The sequence below is a fragment of the Hyaena hyaena genome, unplaced genomic scaffold (genome assembly GCF_003009895.1).
Source record: "Hyaena hyaena isolate Hyena2069 unplaced genomic scaffold, ASM300989v1 scaffold_212, whole genome shotgun sequence".
NCBI classification, from domain to species: Eukaryota; Metazoa; Chordata; class Mammalia; order Carnivora; family Hyaenidae; genus Hyaena; species Hyaena hyaena.
In genome coordinates this window covers 1421204-1447090 of record NW_024080845.1, presented here as the reverse complement: position 1 = coordinate 1447090, position 25887 = coordinate 1421204, and the positions used below count along the sequence as shown (strand labels likewise).

At 42.4% G+C, this 25887-nt stretch overlaps 1 protein-coding gene and 1 pseudogene across 2 annotated transcripts in view; one reads left to right on the top strand and one right to left on the bottom strand.

Annotated features, from left to right (window-relative positions):
* ABHD6 (abhydrolase domain containing 6, acylglycerol lipase) overlaps positions 1–25887 on the bottom strand; it is a 49593-nt gene that overhangs the window by 7115 nt on the left and 16591 nt on the right. For both annotated transcript variants that reach the window (XM_039242398.1, XM_039242399.1), the window contains exons 3-9: positions 22195–22346; positions 10374–10530; positions 7858–7971; positions 6295–6427; positions 3313–3470; positions 1420–1474; positions 1118–1218 (exon numbers count right to left, since the gene is read on the bottom strand). In XM_039242398.1, the coding sequence (XP_039098329.1) occupies positions 1118–1218; positions 1420–1474; positions 3313–3470; positions 6295–6427; positions 7858–7971; positions 10374–10530; positions 22195–22313 (837 nt within the window). In that variant the 5' untranslated portion in view covers positions 22314–22346. The remainder of the gene's footprint in view (positions 1–1117; positions 1219–1419; positions 1475–3312; positions 3471–6294; positions 6428–7857; positions 7972–10373; positions 10531–22194; positions 22347–25887) is intronic.
* On the top strand, positions 10598–11325 carry LOC120238626 (annotated as a pseudogene).

Here is a 25887-nt window from a genome sequence, read left to right as displayed (position 1 = left end):
CTGCCCCTCCCCTGTCTGCTCTTTCTCTTTCTCTTTTTTTTTTCTCTCTCTTTCAAAAATAAATAAACTTTTTAAAAAATTAAGAAAAAAAGCAGGGTTTAACCACTGGTCATATCATTTTTGTGTATGTATAGAAAAACTTACCTAAATACATGAATAAACGTCAGGAAAATTTAAAAATATATATATAAAAAATAGGATGAGTAAATCTGTGTGGGCTGGTATAAAACGATTTCCAAGATATATAAATTCCTACATATATGGAATAATGTGCAAAACAGTGCATCGAGCATGTGTGAGCAACCTACAGGTAAAACTTATCTATGTATGTGCATGTATGCGTAGCACAGCAACAAGCAAACAATGACCTGTTTTTGGAAACAAAGGTTCACTGGACTCTGCCATGCCATTTGTCTGCATATTGTCTATGGCTGCTTTTGCAGAGCTCAGTAGTTGCAAGCCCAAGATAGTAGGGGTTGCAAAGTCAAAAATATTTGCTACTGTCAATCCCTGCCTAAGAAAATTTAAGAAATATATGTAAGACAGTAAGAACTGCTCAAGGAAATAGGAATTGGAATCTGGGATGGAAAAGAGATCAAATTCTCATTAGAAACCTTTTTGTACTCTTTTTTTTTTAATGTTTATTTTTGAGAGAGAGAAAGAAAGAGAGCAAGTGGGGCCGGGGTGGAGAGAGTGAGGGGGACAGAAGATCTGAAGTGGGCTCTGCACTGACAGCAGAGAGCCCGATGAGGGGCTCGAACTCCCGAGCCATAAGATATGACCTGAACCAAAGTTGGACACTTCCCAGACTGAGCGACCCAGGTGCCTCTACGTTTTTGTACTCTTTAAACTTTTTTTGTACTATGAGACTACATGGCTTTGATAAAAGTAATTTGTAAAAATGATTTTAAATTGCCTTTCACTTCAAAAGATCAATGTTGTCTCTCTCAACTTAAGAGAATGCTGTTCCCTCTACATCAGCACCTGACCTAGGTATGTTCCCACCTCCTCCTGGTAACAGAAATCAGCCAGTGAGGCTCACGTTATAAATGACCTCTTGCTTTTCCTCAAAGGCCAGTGTAACTGGCACAGGTGGCCCCGGGGACACGCTACATACCTGGTCTTGTTTCCCCCAAATGATCTGCGTTGGGACCTTGATCTTGTCCATGTTCTGATGGAGGGAGTATCTTGACTTCTCACTGACAATTTCCAAAAACACTTTGAAGAAAAGGAAAACAAAGTGAGCACATGCTGGGTACCCAGCGTAGAGTTCAGGGACAGGCATTGAGTCCAGGCCACCGCTTTCTGTCTTCAGAGGCCCCAGAACACTATCAAAGTCTCAGATACATAAACTATAAAGGCCAGCCACCCATAAAGCTTCATTTGTCATGAGTGCAAAGCTTAAACAGGGCTACTTACGTTTTCGGTAGAAGTTGTTATGAGGAATTCGGACATCAACCAGGCCTTGCAGGATCTATAGAGAAGTGACCCACAGTTAGAAGGCAGGAGACGATTTGTTTCCTCGGGCCCCCCGTGGTTCTGGGACAGTGAAGGAAATAAAGTCTAGCAATTTATGGCATTGTCCAGGTTTTAGGGCCTAGTCCTCCAAATTCCAACGATGTAGTATGCATTGTAATTGGGACTCAGGGTCATATGATGCTTTTTCCTTTATAATTAGGGAGGAACGTGGACTGCGAAGCCAAAGCCTGTAAAAACACCTGAGATGGGGTCACAGCCACTTCACCTTTAGATATTCTCTGCTAAGCCTAAGACACAGTCTGGCTGGAGAGAATATCAAGTAATTGTTTAATAACATCCAAATGCAGAACAAAGTCTATTTAAAAAACTATTGGGGTTGATAAGCCTCTTGAAAAATAAAGAGATAAACTACTGAGAAAATTCTGGGAAGGGCTCCATAGTCTTTTGCTTATTATTGTTATCTTTGCCTTCCTTGCAGAGGGCTGGTGAAGACTGCAGCAAATATGGGCATGTCAGATCTCCAGGACCTGGGACCCTAGGCCAGAGACATGCCATGGGCGGAAGGAACACAGCCCCCCTCTTCCTCGTGCGTCGGGATTTGGAAGTAGAGTACAGCATTCACATTAGCACTAGCACTCATCTACCTGGGAATGGTTCAAACCCCTTAAATGCACTCTACAGAGTCCGGTGAACTGACTGAAGTGGAAACATGCAGCCAGAACTGCTCTAAACCAACCGACTGGAGCATGACTAGAACCTGACCATTCTGGAAGTGGAAGCCTAGAGGTGAGACCCAGGCAAGTTGTCCAACACACTGGTTCAGCATCAGCCATTTTCTTTGCTCTATTGTTTATCCTGCCCTCACATATCTATCCATCTTACACCCTCCACCTCTGCTCTGCCCACCACCCATCCTGCCACCCACTCACCCATCTCGCATCTCTGACTCATACCTGCATATATCTATCTATGCACTACCTATCCTACATCTACCCATCCGTCCATCCTCCATCCCTGCTTTGTGCAGACATCCATCCATCCACCCTACATCTTCTGTGAGGTAATGCTAAATATTACTTGCTTTCTTCAGTTGCATTCTCTCAAAAGCATCGTGATTCTCTGAGCCTACATGTCCAGGAATAGTGTCGTCACACGGATTACTAATGCAATGAGTGCCTGTATGTATATTCTTCTGTTTTGCATTTTTCTGAGTTTTACTTTCTGATATGCTAAATATCAATAGTCAGAACCTCCATAAACAAAAGCTCTTTGGGGGTTCTTAATAATTCTTAAGAGTATAAAGCAGTCCTGAAATTTAAAAAAAAAAGAAAAGGAAAGGAAAGGAAAGAAAAAGAAGAGACCAAAAAGAAAAATCTCTGCTTCAGCCCTTGCCTGCCTTCCTCTCCCTCTGGGCCCCACTCACCTCTGCCTCCTTCTGGTGTCTTAAATTTACCCATGTTTTCCCCACCTCTGCCTATGCTGTTTCCTTAAAGAGGCTTATCAAAGTCTCCCCTGCCTCCCTGCTTTCAGTCACTATACCGGCTTCATTTCTTCCATAGAACTTAACACCATTTGTATTTGTTTACTTGTTAGTTGTCTGTCCCCAACCTGCCACCCCACCCCCGGTGGCCAGTATGTGCGCAGGTACCTTCTCGGCCTTATTTCTTCACCACCGTGCCCAAACAGTGCCTGACATATCACAGGCACAGTACAGACACCTGCTGAATGACTAAACTGACGAGTACCAGATGGAAGAGCCGTGTGAGGGAAGCCGGCACCGGCTGCCCAGGCCTCTGGCAGAGGGCAGGCGTACTGCTGCGGAGATCACGCTACCTGCTGGGGCACCTTGAAGCGGACGTAGGAGCAGAGCTGGAGCATTTCACTCATCTCTTCTGGGGTGGACGGGATCAAGGGGATCTTCCCTACGGCGGCCGAGTCCTGCAGTTCTTTGAGCCGCTGTATAAACGGATTATCAGTTGAGTAACGCAGGCCTGTGGGATTCAAACCAAATCAGCTTGGCAATGTATCTTCCTTCTTACCAACTCCCATTTTAGATAGGAAACTTCCAATATCATCCCAGAGCTAATATATTTCAGGTGTTTTTTTTCACCAGATTTCTTTTCCATCAATACTGCCATCCTTGCTCAAGGTCAAAACCACACTCTGAGACACAGAAAAAAAAATCCTTCTGGATATTTTAGGGACTGGTTACTCAAACTGTGGTCCATGGACCAGCAACACTGGAAGCCCATAAGAAATGCAGAATCTCAGCCCCTCACCTAAGACTCTTGAATCAGAATGTGCACTTGAACAAGATGCCAGGGAGGCGTACGTATGATAGTTTAAGGGGCGTTAGTCAATAAGGTAACTTGCCTGAGCCCCTGTAGATTCATATCGTTGAGGGGAGAGCTGATAATATACATGAAGGAAAGAAAACACAGGACTGGAATGACTGACGTCTCCTTCCTTTGGCCTGGACCCACTCAGTAATCTCATTTTTGGGGCCAATATGTATACGCAGTGAGAGAGAGACCCCTTCAGAGCTGTCCCCCATGTTGCCCTCCACATTGCCCCTTTTTCTCCAGATCACTAGGTGTTCACAGAGCCTGAATGGTGTTGAGACTGACCATCATTTCCTATCTCCCTGGGGCAAGACATGAGAAAATTCACATGAGCTGACATGCACATGAGGGCAAAACTAATTTTCACTTCCAACACTGAGCAAATGTCTAGATGTTTAACTTAGCTGACGAGCCACATTTCAGAAAGAAAGGGAGGGACATCAATACTGCGCTGCAGAAATCCACACTTTATAAATCTCCTATACTCAGCAATTCCTTTAAAGCTAGCACGGGCATCGTGTGGCTTTTACAATGCCATGGGGCAGATTACATGATCTATTTCCTTTTACTTTAAAAATAATCCTAGATTAAATGTCATGTGGTATCCTGGACTGGATCTTGGAACAGAAAAAGGACATTAGTGGAAAAAGTAATGAAATCCTAACAAAGCCTAGAGTTAGTTAAGAGTACTGTACCAGTGTTGGTTTTTTAGCTCTGACAAATTTACTGTGGTAACTTGAGCTGTTAACACTGGAAGGGGCTGGGTGAAGGGTATATGGGACTCTCTGTACTATCTTTGCAACATTTCTGTAAATTTAAAATTATTTCAAAGTATGGGGCGCCTGGGTGGCTCAGCTGGTTAAGCGTCTGACTCTTGATTTTGGCTCAGGTCATGATCTCACAGTTTGTGAGTTTGGCCCCTGCATCAGGCTCTGTGCTGTGTGGAGCCTGCTCGGGATTCTGTTTCCCTCTCTCTCTGCCCCTCCCCCTCTCTATTTCTCTCTCAAAATAAATAAAATTAACTTAAAAAACTTTTTTTTAAAAAATGAAATTATTTCAAAGTAAAAAAAAGTTTATCTTTTTGATTTCACACACAAATACTCAAGTTTAAATTTCCAATTGAAGTGCAGGTGTAAAGCTCTTCTCTGAGTCATACATTCAAAAAAGTCAGTTAGATCTGACCTTCCATAAGCAATAAAAAATCTAATAACTTCGATAGGAGCTGTTTCTCCTGTTCTCAAACTTTCTTATTAAAAGACCAAATGATTTCAGACATGGTGCTTGGGGAAAAACAGAAAAGAAAACACTTTGGGAGTTTACCTTCAACTTCAGTGTCCTCAACAGACCTGAAAATGATTTTGATAACTAAAATATTTTAAAGGTCAGTTTAGTTAGGTTTCAGTAGAAGGTCCCACTCATGGTGGGTTCTAGCAGATAAAGGAGGTAGTGGGTAAGAGTCACATAAAAGAGGTAGTAGACACTAAAGTATTTCTAAAGGAGCCACAGTTTGGGCTCTGAAGTCAGACAGCCTAGGCTCTGTTCTTATCCTGGCTCCAGCATTAACATAACTTCTTTGTGCCTCAGTGTTCCCGCCTATAATACTATCTTGATCTGGATAGTAACTGCAATGTAAAAAGTCATCGAGATGTACACTTAAAATTTGGGTGATTTAATATGTATGAATCATGCTCTAAGAAAGTACCAGAGAGATGGGGGAGGGAGCAGAAGAAGGAAAAAGAAAGAAGAATTAAGATTTTTTTCTCTAACACATTTACAGACCCAAGTTTGAAGACTTCTACAAGAAAAATGGATTTTAAAAACCCAACCTCAGGGGTGCCTGGCTAACTCAGTGGGTGGAGTATGTGACTCCTGCTCTTCCAGCTGTCAGCTCAAGCCCCACGTTGGGTGTAGAAATTACTTAAAAACAGAAAATCTATTTTAAATAAAATTTTTTGAAAAATCCAACTTCAGAATGTAATTTCTGGGGACATATTACAGCTCAAGAAGTTGACATATATACATTGATTGAAACACAAAAAATAAAGTTATTTATTTTTTTATTTTAGAGAGAGAGTACACATGTGTACCCATGAGTGGGGGAAGGACAGAGTGACAGAGAGAGAGAGAGAGAGAGAGAGAGAGAGACAGCGTGAGCAGGGGAGGGGCAGAGAGAGAGGAAGACAGAATTAGAAGGAGGCTCCAGGCTCTGAGCTAGCTGTCAGCACACAGCCCGACGTGGGGCTCGAACCCACGAACCGTGAGAACATGACCTGAGCTGAAGTCGAACGCTTAACCGACTGAGCCACCCAGGCGCCCCTGGTTAGTTATCGTTAAAGCACTGCATATCTCTAAAGTAGACATTGAAAAAAAATTCTGAAAAACAGCCATAGCAGACACTGCCATCCGCTACCTAGGGATCCAGACTCTGCTGTGCTCAAGTCATACATGGGGTTACTTTAGCCTTGTTACTCACCAGCAGGGCACACAAGACTTAGACTGCAGACATCTGATGGGTAGTAAGCAGCATATACCCCAGCCACGTGGCCACCCATGGAGGTGCCTACCAGGTGGAAAGGTTTTTTGTTCAGCTTGAGGCATTCTACAAACTAGGAAGAGAAATGAGAAGGAGGTTTGATTATATAGCTGTAGCCAATAACAGCAATAGTGATTACATAGCAGAAAACCTCTGTACTTCTGTAAGGACAGCTAACAAGGGCTATTAATGAAAGGGCGTCTATAATCTACTGGATCCACTCTCTAGACAAGCCTTGTGGCACAAAATAATCTCTACCTGGCACAGGTGATTGAAGGGTCATTTATATGTATAAAACCAACAAGGATTCCCCCTAATTCATGAGCCAGCAAACTTTTTTTATAAAGATCTCAAGAGAAAATATCTTTTGCTTTGTGGGTCATTATGTTCTCTGTTGCAGCTACTCAACTCTGCTGTCGTAGCACAAGAGCAGGCAGAGATAATACGTAAATGAATGAGCGTGGTTATATTCCAAGAAAACTTAGCTTACAAAAACAGGTGGCAGGCCAACCACAGTTTGCGGACTCTTGCCCTAATTTAAAGCCCTTCCCATCCACCCAACCATCCATTCATCTAACAATCAACCCGTCTATTCAACCATCCAACCATTCAACCAACCAACCACACATCTAAAAATTATTTATTGGATATTTCACCAAAGACCCCAAAAGATAAGGTTCCTGTCCTCATCAGAACACACGGTCTAAAGGAGATTTGCACAGACATTAAATAAACATCTTCAGGGCAGCTGGGTGGCTCAGCTGGTTACTGCCAACTTTGGTTCAGGTCATGATCTCACGGTTTGTGATTTCGAGCCCTTGCAGCAGGCTCTGTGCTGGCAGCTCGGAGCCTGGAGCCTGCTTCAGATTCTGTGTCTCCCTCTCGCTCTGCCTGTTCCCTGCTCTCTCTCTCTCTCACACACACTCTCTCTCTCTCTCTCCCTCTCTCAAAAAGAAATAAGCATTAAAAAAGTAACCATACTCGTTTGGGGAAAATATGTACTGTTAATTTGAAACTTACAAACTATGAAATTCTGAAGTAGTTCATGAGACTGATGATTTTGAAAGCTCAGCCAGAGGGAGGCTGAAGCTAGATACTAAAATAGAACAAAATGCAAAGAGCACCCTTCCCATCCTCCACAACTAGGCAGAGGGGCTATCATGATATTGTGTCATGTAGGTGGTAAGCAAAAAAATAGACTCTAGGGAAATGATCTTGAGAATTCTAAACTCCTTTTTCAAAGAGCAAAAACAAAATGTTCACACCATATTTCTTGAGAAAGAGCTAAAACGGGCTTAAAGGAGAACAGTATGCAATAGGTCCTGACCCTCCACAGCCAAGCAATGATACCAATGGGGTGCCATTTTGTTTGTAAATATTTGCAGACAGAATGCATTGGAGACTGGTTACAAGTCAGCATAGAACTCTCTTACCTGCTCTCCAGGCTTCATGTGAAGTGGGTAAGGCCCAGTCTGAGCAATTTTGGTAGAGCTTCCAGCTTACCTGGTGTATCCTCTTTACCTGTCCATCTATGGACAGGTCATCCAGGGAGGACCGGGTGGTGCCCTCATGTCCTGGCATGTCCACGCAGACCAAGTGCAGGTTCTTTGGAAGGAACTGAAGACACATGGGTGCAGAGAGTCAGTATGTGGTATGCAGGACATGTCTGCCTACTCTTAGGGAGGCTGCCTCCACTTACCAAGTGATCTGACAGTCATCTTTGAGTGTGGTGGGCCTAAGCCACTCAGTGTCTTACCCCAGTAACATCTGATATGAGTAAGTACTGCCAGTAACCTCATAGGGAGCAGAGCCCCCCCAAAGATAAATATACAGATGGGAGGGGACTCAGGAGATGTATGGAAAAGGGGGACAAAGGTTATGGTAGCAAGCTGGGGTTTCTTGCTTTCTTTCTTTTTTTTTTTTTAAATGTTTTATTTATTTCTAGGGGAGAGAGAGAGAGAGAGAGATAGCATGAGCAGGGGAGGGTGAGAGAGAGAGGGAGACACAGACTGAAACAGGCTCCAGGCTCTGAGCTGGCAGTCAGCACAGAGCCCGACGCGGGGCTCGAACCCATGAACTGCGAGATCACGACCTAAGCGAAAGTCGGACGCTTAACCGACTTACGCCACCCAGGCGCCCCTTTCTCGCTCTTTCTTAATGCCAGTTGGCAGGTACTATCTCCTTCTCCTTTCCCTCATCCCTTTCACACTTACTCCGGTCATGTAGCCACTGACTTGGAACCAGAAAAGAAGCCTCTGTTCTCTCAGAACACAGCCAGCTGGAGCAGCCCCAGAGCCCACAGGAGCAAAGCTTTCCCTAAGAACGATGTCTGTCTGATCACCCCATCTCTGGGTTTAACTTTTATTTTTATTTTTTTGCATTAATGTCTAATTCCTGGGACGATTATTATCCTAAAATGCCTTCCATTTATATTTGTGCCACTTTTTAACCAGGAAGCTGAGAAACATCTGTTACCAATAAACAAATACCCAGTTACATAAAAAAAACATCTGAGAGGCATCTGGGTGGCTCAGTCGGGGAAGCGTCTGACTCTTGATTTCAGGTCAGGTCGTGATCTCATAGTTCATGGGTTTGAGCCCCACAAAGCCTGCTTGGGATACTCTGTCCCTCTCTCTGCCCTTCTCTCTCTGGTGTGCTTGCTCCTCATTCTCTCAAAAATAAACAAATTAATTAAACAAACAAACATTTGAGTTGGGACAGAAAGCAAGAGGTTCACTAAGGTATGAGGATGGCCGTCCTTAGGTGGAATCTGGGAATGAGAACACAAGGAACTACACCATGTGGGAGCCTTTTCCCCCTGGTGTAGATCATACTTGCAATTACTCAGGTTAGTTCTGCTTGCCTCCCCAGATCTCTCCCAGCCTCCACCTGCACCAGCCGGCCACTGACCAAGTTGCCATACCCAAGGAAACCAGGACAGAAGGTGAGCAATTTGGAAAACTAATCTCAGGAAGCTGCTAGATAAAGACTACTTCTCTAAATGACTCAGGAAAATTAAAACAACAACAACAACAACATAACAGTAGGAGGAAGGGAGGAAGGGCAAGGGAGAAAGAGAAGAAGAACAAAAGGGAGAATGGGGGGCTAGAAGAGGAGATACTTGGGAGTATAAAAGAATAAATGATTCTGGGGCACTTGGGTGGTTCAGTCGGTTAGGCATCTGACCTTGGCTCAGGTCATGATCTTGCAGTTCGTGAACTTGAGCCCTGCATCCGACTCTGTGCTGACAGCTCAGAGCCTGGAGCCTGCTTTGGATTCTGTGTCTCCCTCTCTCTCTGCCCCTCCCCCACTTGCACACTGTCTCTCTCTCTCTCAAAAATAAACATTGAAGAAGAATAAATGACTTTGTTAACCTGATCTTGATAGTCATGACAAATTGAAAGGAAGGTAAGTGTCAGAAATCTTCCTTAAGAAATATTCACAAGGTGAAATGATTTCTGTTTTAGGGTACAGATTTTACAAATAGCATTCAACTCAGTAAATTTTTTCTGAGAAGAGGATTTGGACAATACAGTTGACCTTCAAACAACATGGGTTTGAACTGTGCAGCTCCACCTATAGGTGGATTTTTTTCCATACAGCATAGTAAATGTATTTTCTCTTCCTTATGATTTTCTTAACAACATTTTCTTTTCTCTAACTTACTTTATTCTAAGAATACAGTATATAATACATAATACATATAACATACAAAATATGTGTTAATCAACCATTTATATTATTGGTAAAAGCTTCTGGTCAACAGTAGGCTATCTGTAGTTAAGTTTTGGGGGAGCAAAAAAGTTATACACGAATTTTTGACTGCATGGTAGGTGGGCTCCCTTAACGCCCATGTTGCTCAAAGGTTACCTGGATACTGAACTAGTTTTAAGATGATATGAGCCATGGTTCTGGATTCCCTTTGCTTTTCATCATTGCATGCATTCCATCACGTGGAATCACATCCCTTTTCTTTACTGAGGGACCCCCTCTTGAGAGAGAAGAATCTAGAACTGCACCTTGACCACACTGAGCCACATATCCTTATGTGCAGAGAATCCATGGAGCATGAGGAGGGAAGGTTTGTGCCCAGGCCTGCCCCGGAACGAGTAACAGAACTGATAGTCTTCATGGTAAACGTAGCGGACTTGCATGCCCAACGTTCTCCGCCAGTACCTGGGGAGGAAAAATAAAGGAGAAGCAAAGTCAGCAAGCTCCAGAGAAGTGGTTTTGGGAGGGGCACATGCCCTCCTCCCCGTATGTCCCTGGTCCCCCACTCTCAGGGAGCACACTAAGTGAAACCATTCCAGGAAGCACCTTAAATGAATACTCTCATATGTTCTTTTCTAATAACTTCTAACTAGGAGGAGAAAAAAGAGTGTTTTCTGAAGAAGAATGATATATAATAAGCTTCTGTTAATATGTAAATATATATATACAGATATAGATATCTATATATATATATCTTTTTAGCAGTTTGAATGGCGGTATGATGGAGGAGTAGGTGGTGAGATCTTTCTAGGTGTCTGGTTGGCCTTTCTCTGCCTTGCTTGCTTGAGCTACAGTTGAATTCAAAGTAGCTGGTGGCAAGGCTGGGAAGAACTCAAGAAAGGCCAAGACAAAGGCAGTTTCCTCTCGTAGAGAGCTTGCTTGCAGTTCCCGGTGGGTCATTCTCATGGACACCTGAAATCTAGGACAGTCATGGATGTGTGGACATGGCTGCACGGTGTACAGTGCATCCTGGAGTAAGTACCTCACTACAGAGGGGCTCCGACTGGCAGGAAATACATCAAAAGACTTAAAGATAAAGCATATTACCGCTCATCACTTGCAACTTGCTATTTGTGAAGATGAAGACTTAGACTCTCTCCTTAATGCTACAATTGCTGGTGGTGGGGTCACATCCACAAATCTCTGATTGGGAAGAAAAGACAACAGAATACTGTCCAAGGATGCCTCGATTCCTTATGATCTCAGGACTAAACACTCTGACAGCTGTCCAGCGTTGGTGAGTCCAGCGGACTCTGTCTCTGTGAGAAACACAATGCTGCCCTTTTATAATCCTATTTGAGCAAGTAGGAAGTTTAATTAGCTTTCCGACCAACCACATTTCTGCCCTTGAGTCCTAACCTTATTTAAGTGTTACTGTGGCTTCTGAGAAGCGATTGATTCTAAAATATTTTGATAGAGTTGACTGGATTTTACTTATTTATTTAAAGTTTTTTTTAATGTTTATTTTTGAGAGAGAGAAAGAGAGAGAGAGAGAGAGAGAGAAGAGCAAAACCAAGGGAGGGGCAGCGAGAGAGACACACAGAATCCCAAGCAGGCTCCAGGCTCTGAGCTGTCAGCACTGAGCCCGACATGGGGCTCAAACTCACGAACTGCCAAGATCATCACCTGAGCCAAAGTCGGACGCTTAACTGAGCCACCTAGGTGCCACTAGAGTTGACTGGATTTTAATTGTGATGTAGAAGTCATATAACATTTTGTTTTATACAGACATTATTCCCACTCTGATGGATAAGCTCAAGAAGGGTCATACCCCTCTACCCCAAACATATATACATATACATGTATTAAAATATGTATATTTAATATACATATAAAATATATACTTATATATTTTATTTATTATATATATACACATTATATTTTTTATTATATAATATATATAATAATTATATACAATAATCATATATATATAATTATTATATATATAATACATATATATGCTTTCTTCTCCCTACAGATTTTGAGAGGGAGAACTGACTCTTCAGAACTATCTGCATCAGTCCTCTGGTTTTATTCTCGATAGCATTCGGCAGCTGGTTGGAAGCTCAGGTTCTGTTGGTTATGTAAGACTTGGCAGTGCTGGAGTTTGGCCCGAATTCCATTTCAGTATGGAATTACCATCAAACAAATGTAATGCTCTGCATGAAGAATCTCTCCAAGATGAAAGATAGTTAATTCAATCAGAGATTCACTTTGTGGTCTACTTTGCACCAGAGAGGTAGCCAAGTCTTGCAGAAAGCAAACAGCCTAAGCTGATTAGTGTTAACCAGCCCTTGGTATAAAATAAAGGACGAAGGGGCTGAGGACATATATGCATATGTACTTGCACCTGCATATTCAGAGCACGAGAGCGTATACAAGACACTATTAAGATGAGTATCTGGAGTGGAGGTGGGAATTATAGTGAGAAGTTAAGTGGAAAGAGAACAGTGGCAGGAGGGAGATTTCATAACTTTCTTTTTTCAGTGAATGCATTGCCTATTCAAAACATTAAAAATAGCACTGGCTAGCCTAAAAGCTCTTATGACAAAGCAAGCATATGTCAAAATTCTAAACCATGGCACCATAACATGAATTAGTTTGTTCATTCATTCATTCATTCATTCATATCCCAGCTCATTCATTAATTAAATGATCTTTTTAAAAAAAACTGAAGTGTAGTTGACATAGAATGTTTTATTAGTTTCATGTGTACAATATAATGCTTAGACAATTTGATACATTACTCAATGCTCCCCATCTGTTACAGAATTCTTGACCATATTTCCTATGCTGTACTTTTCATCTCCATGACATATTTATTTTGTAACTGTCTCCTTCACCTATTTTACCCATCCCCCCTCCACTTCCCTTCTGCCAGTTACCAGTTTGTTTTCTGCATTTATGATTCTGTTTCTGTTTTTTCATTTGTTTTGTTTTTTAGATTCCTCATATGAGTGAAATCACATGGTATTTCTCTTTCTCTGTCTGACTTCACCTAGCATAATACCTTATAGGTCCATCTATGTTGTCACAAATGGCAAAACCTCATTCATTTTTATGGATGAGCGACTGATACTTCGTTGCACACACACACACACACACACACATATGTGTGTGTATATATATATACACCTGGATGTATATGTGTGTGTGTGTGTGTGTGTGTGTGTGTGTGTGTGTGTGTACATATGCACTTGGATGGCTCAGTCGGTTAAGAGTCCGAATTCGGCTCAGGGCATAATCTCGCAGTTTGTGGGTTCGAGACCCGAGTCAGGTTCTGTGCTGACAGCTAGCTCAGAGCCTGGAGCCTGCTTCCCATTCTGTGTCTCCCTCTCTCTCTGACCCTCCCTGCTCATGCTGTCTCTCTCTGTTTCTCAATAATAAATAAATGTTTTAAAAAATTTTTTAAGAAAAGTACTTAAGCATTTTTTTTACTGTGTCAGAATATACATAACAAAAGAGTCACCAATTTAACCATACAATTCAATGGCATTAAGTACATTCACAATGATGCACATCAACCATCACCACTGTTTATTTCTAGAACTTTTTCATCATCCCAAATAGAAATTCTATAACCATTAAATAATAACTCCCCATTTTCCTTCTCCCCTCAGCCCCTGATAACCAGTATTCTGCTTTCTGTCTCTAGGAATTTGCTTATTCTAGGTACCTCATATAAGTAGACTCATACATTTGTTTTTTTTGTGTCTGGCACATTTCACTGAGCATTGTGATTTCAAGTCCATCCATGTTGCAGATGTATCAAAATGTCCTTCCTTTTTAAAACTGAGCAGTATTCTATTTAATATAGGCACCACATTTTGTTTATCATTCATCTGTTGACAAATATTTGGACAGTTTCATTTTTTTGGCTATTGTGAGTAACGCTGCTATGAACGCCGGTATACAAATATCCGTTTGAGTCCCTGCTTTCAATTCTTTGGAGTATATACCCAAAAGTAGAAATGCTGGATCATATGTAATTCTATGTTTAACTTTTGAGGAGCCACTAAATTTGTCACAGTAGCTGTACTATTTTACATTTATACCAGCGATGCACAAGGATTTCTCTATATCCTCACCAACACTTGCTATTTTCCGTTTATTTTTTTCTGAACTAATAGCCACCCTAACAGGTGTGGAGTATTGCATTGTGGTTTTGATCTGCATTTCCCAAATGAGTAGGATGTTGAGTATAGATTTCTTTTTATTGAAATATAATTGACATACCATAAAACTCACCCTTTTTAAAGGTATAATTGGGGATTTTTTTTTTTTTTTAAAAGCATGTTTGCGAAGTAGTGCAACCATCACCACTACCTAATTCTGGAACATTTTCATCAAAAAGAAATCAGACTGATGGTACACTTTAAAATGGGTAGAAAGGTAGGGCACCTGGGTGACTCAGTTGGTTAAGTGTCCAACTTCGATTCAGGTCATGATCTCATGGCTCATGGGTTCGAGTCCCACATTGGGGCTCTGTGCTGACAGCTCAGAGCCTGGAGCTTGCTTTGGCTTCTGTGTCTCCCTCTCTCTCTGCCCCTCCCCTGCTCTCACTCTATGTCTCTCTCAAAAATAAATAAATAAACATTTTTTTTAAAAAAAGACATTTTGAGGAACAGCCAGACTGTTTTCCAAAGTGACTGCACAATTTTACATTTCCACCAGCAGTGCCTGAGAGGTTCATTTCTCTACATCCTTCATTGCTATTTTTTAGAGAAACTTTTCATTGAAGTATAAATCATATAGAAATGCGCACAAATTTTAAGTGAACAGCCTGATGAATATGCAGAACTGACTCGAGCTATCCAGGCTCCCCATATGGTAGCTTAAAAAAAATGAACCCAGTATCTGCCACCCAGATTAGGATTAAGAATATGACCAGCAACCCAGATGCCCACCTCATGTCTTTCCCCATCAGTACCCCCAAAGGTAACCACCACCTCACTTTATCTCTCCAGGATAGTTTTACTATTTACAACTTTTTGTAAATAGTCATAAGTATTTGTTTGTATCGGATTTCTTTCACTCAGTATTGTGTTTGTGTTATGGAATATAGCACTAGTTCTTTCCTTTTCACAGCTGTATATAGTATTCCATTGAATACTATATGAATTTTACAGCTATGCTCTTATTTGTCTGTTACAGTACTAATGGAGACTGGTGTTTCCAGTTTGGAGGTATTATAAATGAAGCAGCTATGGAACATTCTTTTATATGGCTTTTGATATCTCTCAGTGTGTATATATATATATATATATATATATACACACACACACACACACACACATACTTTTGTTGGGTGAAATGAGAGGTCATATTGACAAAAAGGTTTCCAAAGTGGATGAAGTAATTTATACTTCCATCAGCTATACGCCAGATTCTCGTTGCTCCACGCTTGCACTGAGTTGAATAGTATCCCCCCAAATTAGTATCTATCTGGAACGTGTGGATATGACCTTATTTGGAAACAGAGTCTTTCCAGATACAATCAGGTTGAGCTGAGGTCATACTGGATTAGTCTTGTGGGCCCAAGTCTAGTATGACTGGTGTTCTTATAAAAAGAGGGAAATATGGACACAGAAACACACAGAAGGAAGAAGACTATGGGAAATACAGAGGCAGACAGTGGAGTGACCCATTTACATGTGAAGAAACATCTCAAGTCCAGGAACGCCCAGGACTCCTCACAGTCACCAGAAGTTAGGGATGAGCCAACGAACAGATTCTTCCTCAGAGCCTCCAGAAAAAACCAACGTTGCCAACACCTTGATTTAGCATTTCTAACCTCCAGAACTGTGAGAGAACAGATTTCTGTTGTTTTACGTCACCCAGTTTGTGGTCATTTGTCACAGCAGCTCTGGGAAACTAACACAGCATCCTTGCCAATACTTGGAATTGTAGTCAGCCTGCTTCACTTCAGCCATACTGATGGCTGTGAAATGGCATCTCATTGTGGCTTAAATTTATTAAATTTACCTTATGGCCAGTGAAGGTGAGCACCATTACATATGTTTACTGGCCATTTTAATGCCTCTGTTGAAAGGTTTTTCTATGTTTTCTTTTTTTTTTTTAATGTTTATTTATTTATTTTGAGAGACAGAGCATGCAAGTGGGGAGGAACAGAGAAAGGGAGAGAGAGAATCTAAGCAGGCTCTGCACTGTCAGCGCAGAGCCTGACATGGGCCTCAATCCCACCAACCAAGAGATCATGACCTGAGTCAAAATCAACAAACAGACACTTAACCAACTGAGCTACCCAGGCACCCCCCGGTTTTTGTTTTCTTATAAAAAGCTTTGTTTCATGTAGGTCTATAATCCACCTGGATTTGATTTTTGTACATGGTACAAGGTTGTAAATGAGGCTGTCTTCTTTTTTATTGCTGCATTACAAATTACCAAGTTTAGCAGCTTAAAATAAAACCCATTTATTAGCTTACAGTTCTATGGGTCAGAATACAGTTCTATTAGCTTACCTGAGTTCTCTCCTGAAGGTATCACAAAGCTGAAATCAAGGCATCAGCTGGCTCTGATCTAGAAACTCTCGGAAAGAATCAGCTTCTAAGCTTATTTAGGTTATTAGCAGAATTCGGTTCCTCGTGGTTTAGGACAAATCCCTGCTACCACACTGGCTATCAGCCAGGGACCACCTGCTCTCAGAGTCCATGGCATTCTTTCTCATGGGGCCCTCTCCAACTTCAAAGTAGCCATAACACTGAGTCTTTCTTGTGCTTTGAATCCTTCATTTTTTTTTTAATGTTTATTTTTGAGAGAGAGAGAGAGAGACAGAGTATGAATAGGGGAGGAGCAGAGAGAGACAGAGATACAGAATGTGAAGCAGGCTCCAGGCTCTGAGCTGTCAGCACAGAGCCTAACAGAGGTCTCGAACTCATAAACTGCAAGATCATGACTTGAGCCAAAGCTGGATGCTCAACTGACTGAGCCACCCAGGTGCTCCTGAACCTTTTCACTTTTAAGGACTGATATGATTCAATCAGGCCTCCTTGGATAATCTCCTTATCTTTAGGTCAACTGTACATAACAGAACTATGGGAATGATTTGCCATCATATTCACAGGTTCTGGGGATTAGAGAGGTAGATCTTTGTGGGGCTGTTGTAATTCTGCCTACCAAAGGGTCAAGATTAACTTTTCTCGCAGATGGATATCTAGTTGACACAGCCCTCTTCCCCACTGCAAAGCAGTGCCGCCTTTATCATAATTCAGGAGATTGTATCTATGTGCATGTATTACTGGGCTCTCCTGTCCCATTGGTTTATTTGTGCTTCTTCTTCCTTTTTTTTTTTTTTTTTTTTTTGAGAGGGAAAGAAGGGGAGAGAGACAATTCTCAAGCAAGCTCCACACTGAGCATGGAACCCAATGCAGGGCTCGATTCCATGACCCTGGGATCATGACCTGACCTAAAATTAAAGACGCTTAACCCACTGAGCCACCCAGATTCCCCTGCCCTTCGTTATGCCAATTTTACAAAGCCTTGACTTACTGTTGTTTTATAATTAGGTTCGATAGCTGGTCATGTAAATCATCTAGCATTATTTTTCTTAAAGATTCTCTTGCTTGGGGTGGCTCAGGTGGTTAAGCATCTGACTCCTGGATTTGGCTCAGGTCATGATCTCACAGGTCCTGAGATCAAGCCTAGTGTCGGGCTCTGTGCTGAGAGTGTAGGGCCTGCTTGGGATTCTCTCTCTCCCTTCTCTCTCTCTGCCCCTCCCCATTCTCTGTCTCTCTCAAAATAAATAAATAAACTTAAACTTATTTTTGAGAGAGGGGGGAGCAGAGAGAGAGGGGGACAGAAGATCCGAAGTGGGCTCTGTACTGACAGCAGGCAGCTCAATGTGGGGCTCAAACTCATGAACTATGAGATCATGACCTGAACCAAACAAAGTTGGACATTAAACCAGCTGAGCCACCCAGGCTCTCCATTTAACAAAACTTTAAAAAAGAAAAAAAAAGACTCTTGCTCAACTGACTCTTTGCTTTTCTTTATACATCTAAGAAGTTTATTAAATTACATTTTTTAAAAAACCTGCTGGGATTTTAAATGGGTGTACACTGAATCTATACATCATTTTATGGAAATCTGACATCCCTATAATAGAAAGTCTTTCAACTCACAAATACTGTCTATATCTCCATTACTTTAGGTCTTTCAGAATTTCTCTAGTACTTTGTAGTTTTCTATCCAGAGGCCTTCCGCATTGTTCTTTAGATTGATTCTTAAGAATAGATTCAGTATTCTATATTTGTTGATACAATGGTGAATAGTATCATTACAATTTTTTCATTTTCTATTTTTTGTTGCTGTCTTATAAGAATATAACTGATTTTTGTTTACTTATCAATCTTTTGTTTACTTAGCAATCTTGCCAAACTCATTTATTAATTCCAACAGCTTATCTATAGATTCTTTTGTACTTTCTGTGAACACAATCATGTCATCTGCAAACAATGTTAGTTTTCTTTTTCAATTTTTGTCCATTTTTTCTCCTATTTACAATTGCTTATCTTCATTTCACAACTGAGTTTCTTTAGGAAATAAAAGTCTTTAAAAATCTCTCTCTTTCATCCTGTGAACAGTCCTAATACTTTGCACGATGAAAATCAGAGCTATCTCTGATGTCACCCACAGTGGCCCCAGCCCCCCAACTGTGGTTCTCTGCTGATGCATGGCAAAGCATCCGATGCCTCCTATAGGGTGACTGCGGTCCACATCGCTGTGGAGACAGGTGGGCCATGCTCCAAGGACACTGAGTCGTAGAGAGAGCTGCTGTGAAGGCCAGACATGGTCTACGGGGGATGCCTGTTCGTGTTCCCTAAGGGGCTCAGAAGATCCGCGGGAGAAGTCTGGGAGGCAGCCTGCCATGACAGGTACACCACACCCTCATGAGCATCTGGCAGGGCAGCTTGGGGTGTCTGGGACGCCCAGCCACCTCTACTGCCTGCTGTTCCTGTTCACGTAGCACTCCTGAAAATTAACCTGGCAGACCTAGCTCTGCAGGGTTGAATCCACCGGCGGTCATTATGGGCAGCTGAGCAAATAAAGGCGTTTAGGGGAATAGCTGGGGTTAAGGCACATAAGTGACTCATGGTAAAGCTGTTCATCCTATGATACCCACTGTGTAAATGTCACTTGCAATGAGGGGAGTTGAAGGAAACAGGCTGTGCATTTTGATGGGGCGGGAGGAGCCACTCACAGGATCTCCGACAGCCCTCCGCAATGGCGTTGTGGGTCCCGGTGCCATAATCACAACCCCCATGTTCCAACATGACCTGGCATGAACCAAACGTTTCTAGGATTTTCATTCTCTCCAACCATCTGGGTTTCTTCCTGGCCTGTGTGCCTGAGTGCATAAAATAAAGGGCAGCACCGTGTCTGTCCTCTGGCTACAGCTCTGAGCTGAGTGACAGGCATGGGCGGGCTTTAAGATCACACGCATTTGTACGGTCATTTAGTAAGGGACTGAGTGCTCTGCTCTGTGGGGCCTCTCAGTGCTTCAGCGGTATTATTTGTTAATAAAACTGAATTATTTGCTATGTGGCATTATTCACAACATTCAAAAAGAGGAAACTATAGAAATATCCATTTAAATAAACAGTATGTGGTGTAACCATACAATGGACAATTATTCAGTCATAATAAGGAATGAGGTACTGATACGTGCTACAACATGGATGAAACTTGAAAACATGCTAAGGGAAAGAAATCAGACATTAAGGGCACAAACTGTATGATTTCATTGATGTGAAATGGCCAAATCCAAAGTGACAGAAGATAGTTACAGGTGCCAGGGGATGGAGGGACGGGGAAACTGTGAGTGACCGTGAACAGGTATGAGGGCTCCTTCCAGGCAGATGGAAATGCTATGGAATTAGATAGTGGTAATGGATGCACAACCCTGTGAGTATATATATGTATTTTTTAAAGTTTTTATTTTTTATTTTTTTAGTAATCTCAGTGCCCAACGTGGGGCTCAAACTCACGACCCTAAGATCAACTGTCACACGCTATTCTGACTGAGCCAGCCAGGCACCCCAATGCCGCAAATATATTAAAACTACTGAATTATATACACTTTAAAATGATGATTATTATGTTATGTGAATTTTAATTCAATAAAAAGGGGAATTGATTGCTATGAGATCAAACGTCAAAATTACTCTGACAGTCTTGACCCTGAAAGCCTTCTCCTTGAAGGCTCAAGGAATTTGGAGGGTGAGGGACGATGCGGCACGGAGCGGGATTTCCGCGTGTAGTGGGGGAATTAGCCTTTATATAGTCCCGCCTCTGTAGGCAGCCATATCTGTGGTTATGGGCCACATCACTGAACTGAACTGCATTCTCTGCTTTGATTTAAGGAAGATGGCATTTGTGTGTGGGGGTCCATGGTGCCTCTGCAGGGCCACAAAGGGTACACGGCCCTGGCCTCGCCACGTCAGGGGTCACACAGGAGCCTTGGCCCCAAAGGAACCCTGATGTCAGTGCTGCAGGGCAATGGCACTTAAGCAGCCAGAATCTCAGCTTCGTCAATGCAGAGGTACATCCTGGGTGACCCTCTGCAAGGGTCACCACCACCACCCCCTCCAAGAGAGAGAGGGAGAGCACAGGATGAAAAGCTCCTTTCTGTTCAATTAGCTTCTTTTCAAGGATCAGAGCCTGGCTGGCAGGCGGAAAATTCCACACTCCAATGAAACGAAAGGGTGCCCGAAAGGAGAACAGATGAAGGGCACAAGCTCAACCTGCCTACATTCTTTTCGCCGTGCCTGGAAGGCAATTCTGACGGCCAGAGTCCTGGTTAAATCTCTGTGTGCTTCACTTTTTTTCCGGCGGCACAGAGAGGAACCAGGTCTATTTCAGTACTGTCTTCGCCAAGGGACATATACCACAGGGCACAGCCTGGTTGGGGGGGGGGGGGTTATATTTTATTTGGTAAATGGACTATGGCATGAAAAATCATCATGAGAAAGCTACTCTCCTTTCGCTGTTAATCTTCTGATTCCATCAATGAGGAAGGCTGTGTTCGGGGCTGCAGTATCTTTCACACCTCTCTAGACTTTGTAACAAAGAGAAAAGAGATGCCGTATTTTTGGCAGGCTAGAATTTAAGACACTGTTTAATGACATTGTGCTTATTTTTACTTTTTAATATTAACTTACTATTTATGGCAAGTAAGGAAACAAATTTCTGCTTTACAGTAGTGATATTTATATTACTCTTAAATTGATCTAAGGTAAAAAGAGGGACTTAACTCTAAAGAAAACATAAAAGGAAAGTAGAGATGTTATACAGATAGGGCAAGAATCATAAAGACGGAACAAGAATGATAAAAATTTTGGAAATTTCTTTTCCTTTCTGTCACTTTATTATGAATGCGTTTAGAACAAATCTAAAACCATTCTGACCTACCCAGGCCATTTCCTTGGCCCTGGTCTTTCTAATTCATTTTTCAGTGCACATCTCTGTACCTGTCAGGACATTACTGGGTCAGAATCCAATGCCCAAGAGGGGCACCTGTGTGGTTCAGTCGGTTAAGTGTCCAACTTTGGCTCAGGTCATGATCTCGCAGTTCGTGGTTCGAGCCCCGTGTCAGGCTCTGTGCTGACAGCCTGGAGCCTGCTTCAGATTCTGTGTCTCCCTCTCTCTCCGCCCCTCCCTGGATCATACTCTGTTGTCTCTCTCTCTTTAACTAAACATTAAAAAAATTTTTTTAAGAATCCAGTGACCAAGAAAATACCAAAGGAGCTCCCATAAACATGCACAATTCTTGCCTGAAGACAGAAGCAGAGACTTTGGGAGTGAGGGCAACCTCCCAGGCAAAGATGCTATCAGAAACCAGAAACAATTTACCTGGTAAGGAGTTACCACCAATTCTTCAAGAATCCCCTCCAAACTCAAAACAGGACATCTTTCAACTTTTCCGTATGTTTGAAATATTTCATGATAAAATGTTGAACCACCACCACCAAGAGGACAAAAGCCACCACCAGAGAAGATGACACTATCATTATGATACTCTTGAATACTTCAATTATCATATTAACTTACCAATAATAGATCCTTATCAGTGCTGACGGCCAAAGGAGAAATGAGGCTACAAATGCCAGGATAGGGAGGGCCAGTGTCCCACCTGCGATCACAAACATGTTGACCACATCAAGATCCATCCTGCTCTTTAAGGCTGGCAGACACCTGCAGGGCTAAAGAGAGTGACAGCATTGAAACTCTGTCTCAGGAGAAGAGGGGAAAAGGCAAAGTGGAAAAGAGAAGGACCTAGAATGTGGGTTAAGGTCGGTAGGAAGCAAAAGCTGACCAAATGCATAACAACTAAACAACAAAGGATCCTTGAGAGGATCCTGGATTTTGTTTTTAAGCTATAAAAGATGTTATTAAAACAAATGGGGGGTGGGGCGCCTGGGTGGCTCAGTCAGTTAAGCGTCCAACTTTGGCTCAGGGTTTGTGGGTTCGAGACCCGCGTCAGGCTCTGTGCTGACATCTAGCTCAGAGCCTGGAGCCTGTGTTCAGATTCTGTGTCTCCCTCACTCTCTGACCCTCCCCTGTTCATGATGTCTCTCTCTCTCTCTCAGAAATAAATAAAAAACATTAAAAAAATCTTTTTAATAAAAAAAAAATAAAACAAATGGGGGAAATCTGAGTAAGGACCAGATATATGAGAAAGTACTACCATATCAGTGACACAATTCTTAAGTGTGACGATGAAATCGTGGGTACATTTGTATGTAGAAAATCTATGCTCTTAGGAGATGTCCACTGAAGTATTAAGGGGTGAAGAATAGTGATATCTGCTACTCACTTTTTTTTTTTTTAATTTTTATTTATTTCTAGGAGAGAGAGAGACAGCGTGAGCAGGGGAGGGTCAGAGAGAGAGGGAGATACAGACTCTGAAGCAGGCTCCAGGCTCTGAGCTGGCAGTCAGCACAGAGCCCGACGCGGGGCTCGAACCCACGAACCGTGAGATCATGACCTAAGTGAAAGTCAGACGCTTAACCGACTAAGCCACTCAGGCGCCCCTCTGCTACTCACTTTTAAGAATTGAGAAAAAAAAATCACTGGGGGAGGAGAAAAGAGACAACATTAAAGCAAATATGGTAAATGTTAACCTCTGGTGAACCCAGGTGAAGGTTACATGATAGTATTCCTTCAGCTTTTCTAGAAGTTTGCAATTTTTAAAAATTAAAAGTTAGGGGGCACCTGGGTGGCTTAGTCAGTTAAGCCTCACATGGGGCTCTGTGCAGACAGTGCACAGCCTACTTGGGATTCTCTCTCCCTCTCTCTGCACCTCCCCCCACAAAATAAATAAATAAACTTTAAAAATAAATAAATAAAAATTAAAAGTTAGAACAGAGAACCTAAAAGACAGAAACGGAAACGATCTATGTGTGCGCGTGAATGCCACTATCACGGAAAGGATGTGTTAACAAATCAGTAACAGTTCATCTAAAGTGAGGAACTAGTAGCTGGGGTGTCCGGGGTGGAAGGAAAACTTGTTTTTTACCATGTAGTACTTTTTAAAATCTTTTCGTTATCTATCACATATATGTATAGCCTATACATATAAATAAGTCCTATATGATATAAAAAATAAGTCCTATACAATAAAAAGTTAAGAGGGAACAAATCAAAACAGTAGAATTTTCAGTGTACTTTTCTAAGGTCTTCTTGAAGACCTGATGAATGCATGTGAAGGCTAGAAGGGGAGCCCCAGGAGTGGCAGGGAGTGCTGCGTGTCGCCAGCACCGAGACCAGGGCCTGACACATTTCTAGGTGCTCTAGAAGTAGCCCCTGCTCCACCCTGTCTTACGAGTTCACAACATGGTTCATTTTTTTTCATGAAATGAGAAGTATTTCAAGTCCCATCATCCTCCCTAGGCAAGAAAATAACTCCTGTGGGTTGTCTGGGGGGCTCAGCTGGTCAAGCGTCTGACTTCGGCTCAGGTCATGATCTTGCAGGTCATGATCTGACAGCTCCTGAGTTCAAGCCCCACGTCGGGCTCTGAGCTGACAGCTTAGAGCCTGGATCCTGCTTCGGATTCTGTGTCTCCCTCTCTCTCTGCCCCTCCCCACCATGTGCTCTGTCTCTCTCTCTCTCTCAAAAAAAAAAAAAAAAAATGGGGCGCCTGGGTGGCTTAGTCGGTTAAGCGTCCGACTTTCGCTTAGGTCATGATCTCACGGTTCGTGGGTTCGAGCCCCGCGTCGGGCTCTGTGGTGACAGCCGCTTAGGTCATGATCTCNCATGATCTCACGGTTCGTGGGTTCGAGCCCCGCGTCGGGCTCTGTGCTGACTGCCAGCTCAGAGCCCGGAGCCTGTTTCAGTCTGCGACTCCCTCTCTCTCTGACCCTCCCCTGCTCACGCTGTTTCTCTCTCTCTCTCTCTCTCTCTCCTAGAAATAAATAAAACATTTAAAAAAATTAAAAAAATATATATATATAAGCAAACATTTGGAAAAATTAAGAAAAGAATTCCCCCAAGGACCTATAAGCCCAGTGTGGCACTTAACAACCTGAGGATTTCCAGCTGCCTGTGTTAAGTGTGCATTTCACCAAACAGAATAAGAGACTTCTCCAAGAAAAAGCATTAATATCTAGCAAATCCTGTGCTTCCTTCTATTTCCTGTGAAAACAAAAGCTCTCTCCTATATACTTCTGTCAATTGATATGTATTTCAATTGTATAATGAATTCATGATGGTATGGTATGACCAACACAGGGGCCAGATGATAAATATTCAGGCACTGCAAGCCCTATAGGGTCTCTTTCACAACTACTTGATATGTCACTGTACTGGGAAGGCAGCCATACACAGTGTGTAATAAACGGTGGTGATGGTTCCAATAAGACATTGTTAGAAATAAGCTGCAGGCTATTTGGCCTGGGGCAGAAAGTGATCAAGCCTTATTATAGCACATCAGTCCTGTCAAACAGGCAAGGTGGGTGTTTTGTTTCATTTTATAGGCTGAGAAAAGTAAGGCGCAGAGAGGTTAAGTAATTTGCCCAAAGTCACTCAGTTGGTAGAGTCAAGATTACAAAACAGGTTTCTCCTTGGACCTGTTTCTCCTTTGCACCATGCTATACTTGGTCTAATTTTTTTTATGGCCTTTTTTCCAATCCTCATAAGCTCTTTGCTGTTAAATACCTATACTTGTCGTCACTCCTAATTTCTCCATGAAGACGGGACACCTCCATTTATGTTCTGTCCTCTCCAAAGGGGTTGGTGAAACAAGCCCCTTGCAGTCTAGGGGGGAAGTGGAGGAGAGAGACGAATGCATAGGTGGGTTAGTTAGATGGTTCATGGCCACACACACACTCCGTGTGGGTACCGTGTGGGTACGTGATGAAACTCCAAGAACGGAAGCCCTGTCAGGGGCAGAAGCACCGTCTGCGTTTCTGATTCAACGGACCTCTCGGCTTCTCAACCACCATAAACGCTTTCCAGCACACTTAAGTCACTGGCCTGTTTCTCCTTCTAGAACCAGAGCACCTTGAGGGTCGGCCATGTATGTTCTTTCTCAGCACCCCAAGAATAGTACAGGACACAAATACGGTGCAAATGAATTAATGAAGAGCTAAGTTACAAAATAGGCTCGATCCTGTTTGTTTTGGGGACAACTAACCATTCCCAATGATGATGTAAGAGACCTGACTTTTTTCTTTCAGTAATTACAGAACTCCCTGGAGGAGTCACCTATTTAACTCCAGGTACAATTTACCATGCTAAAAGGC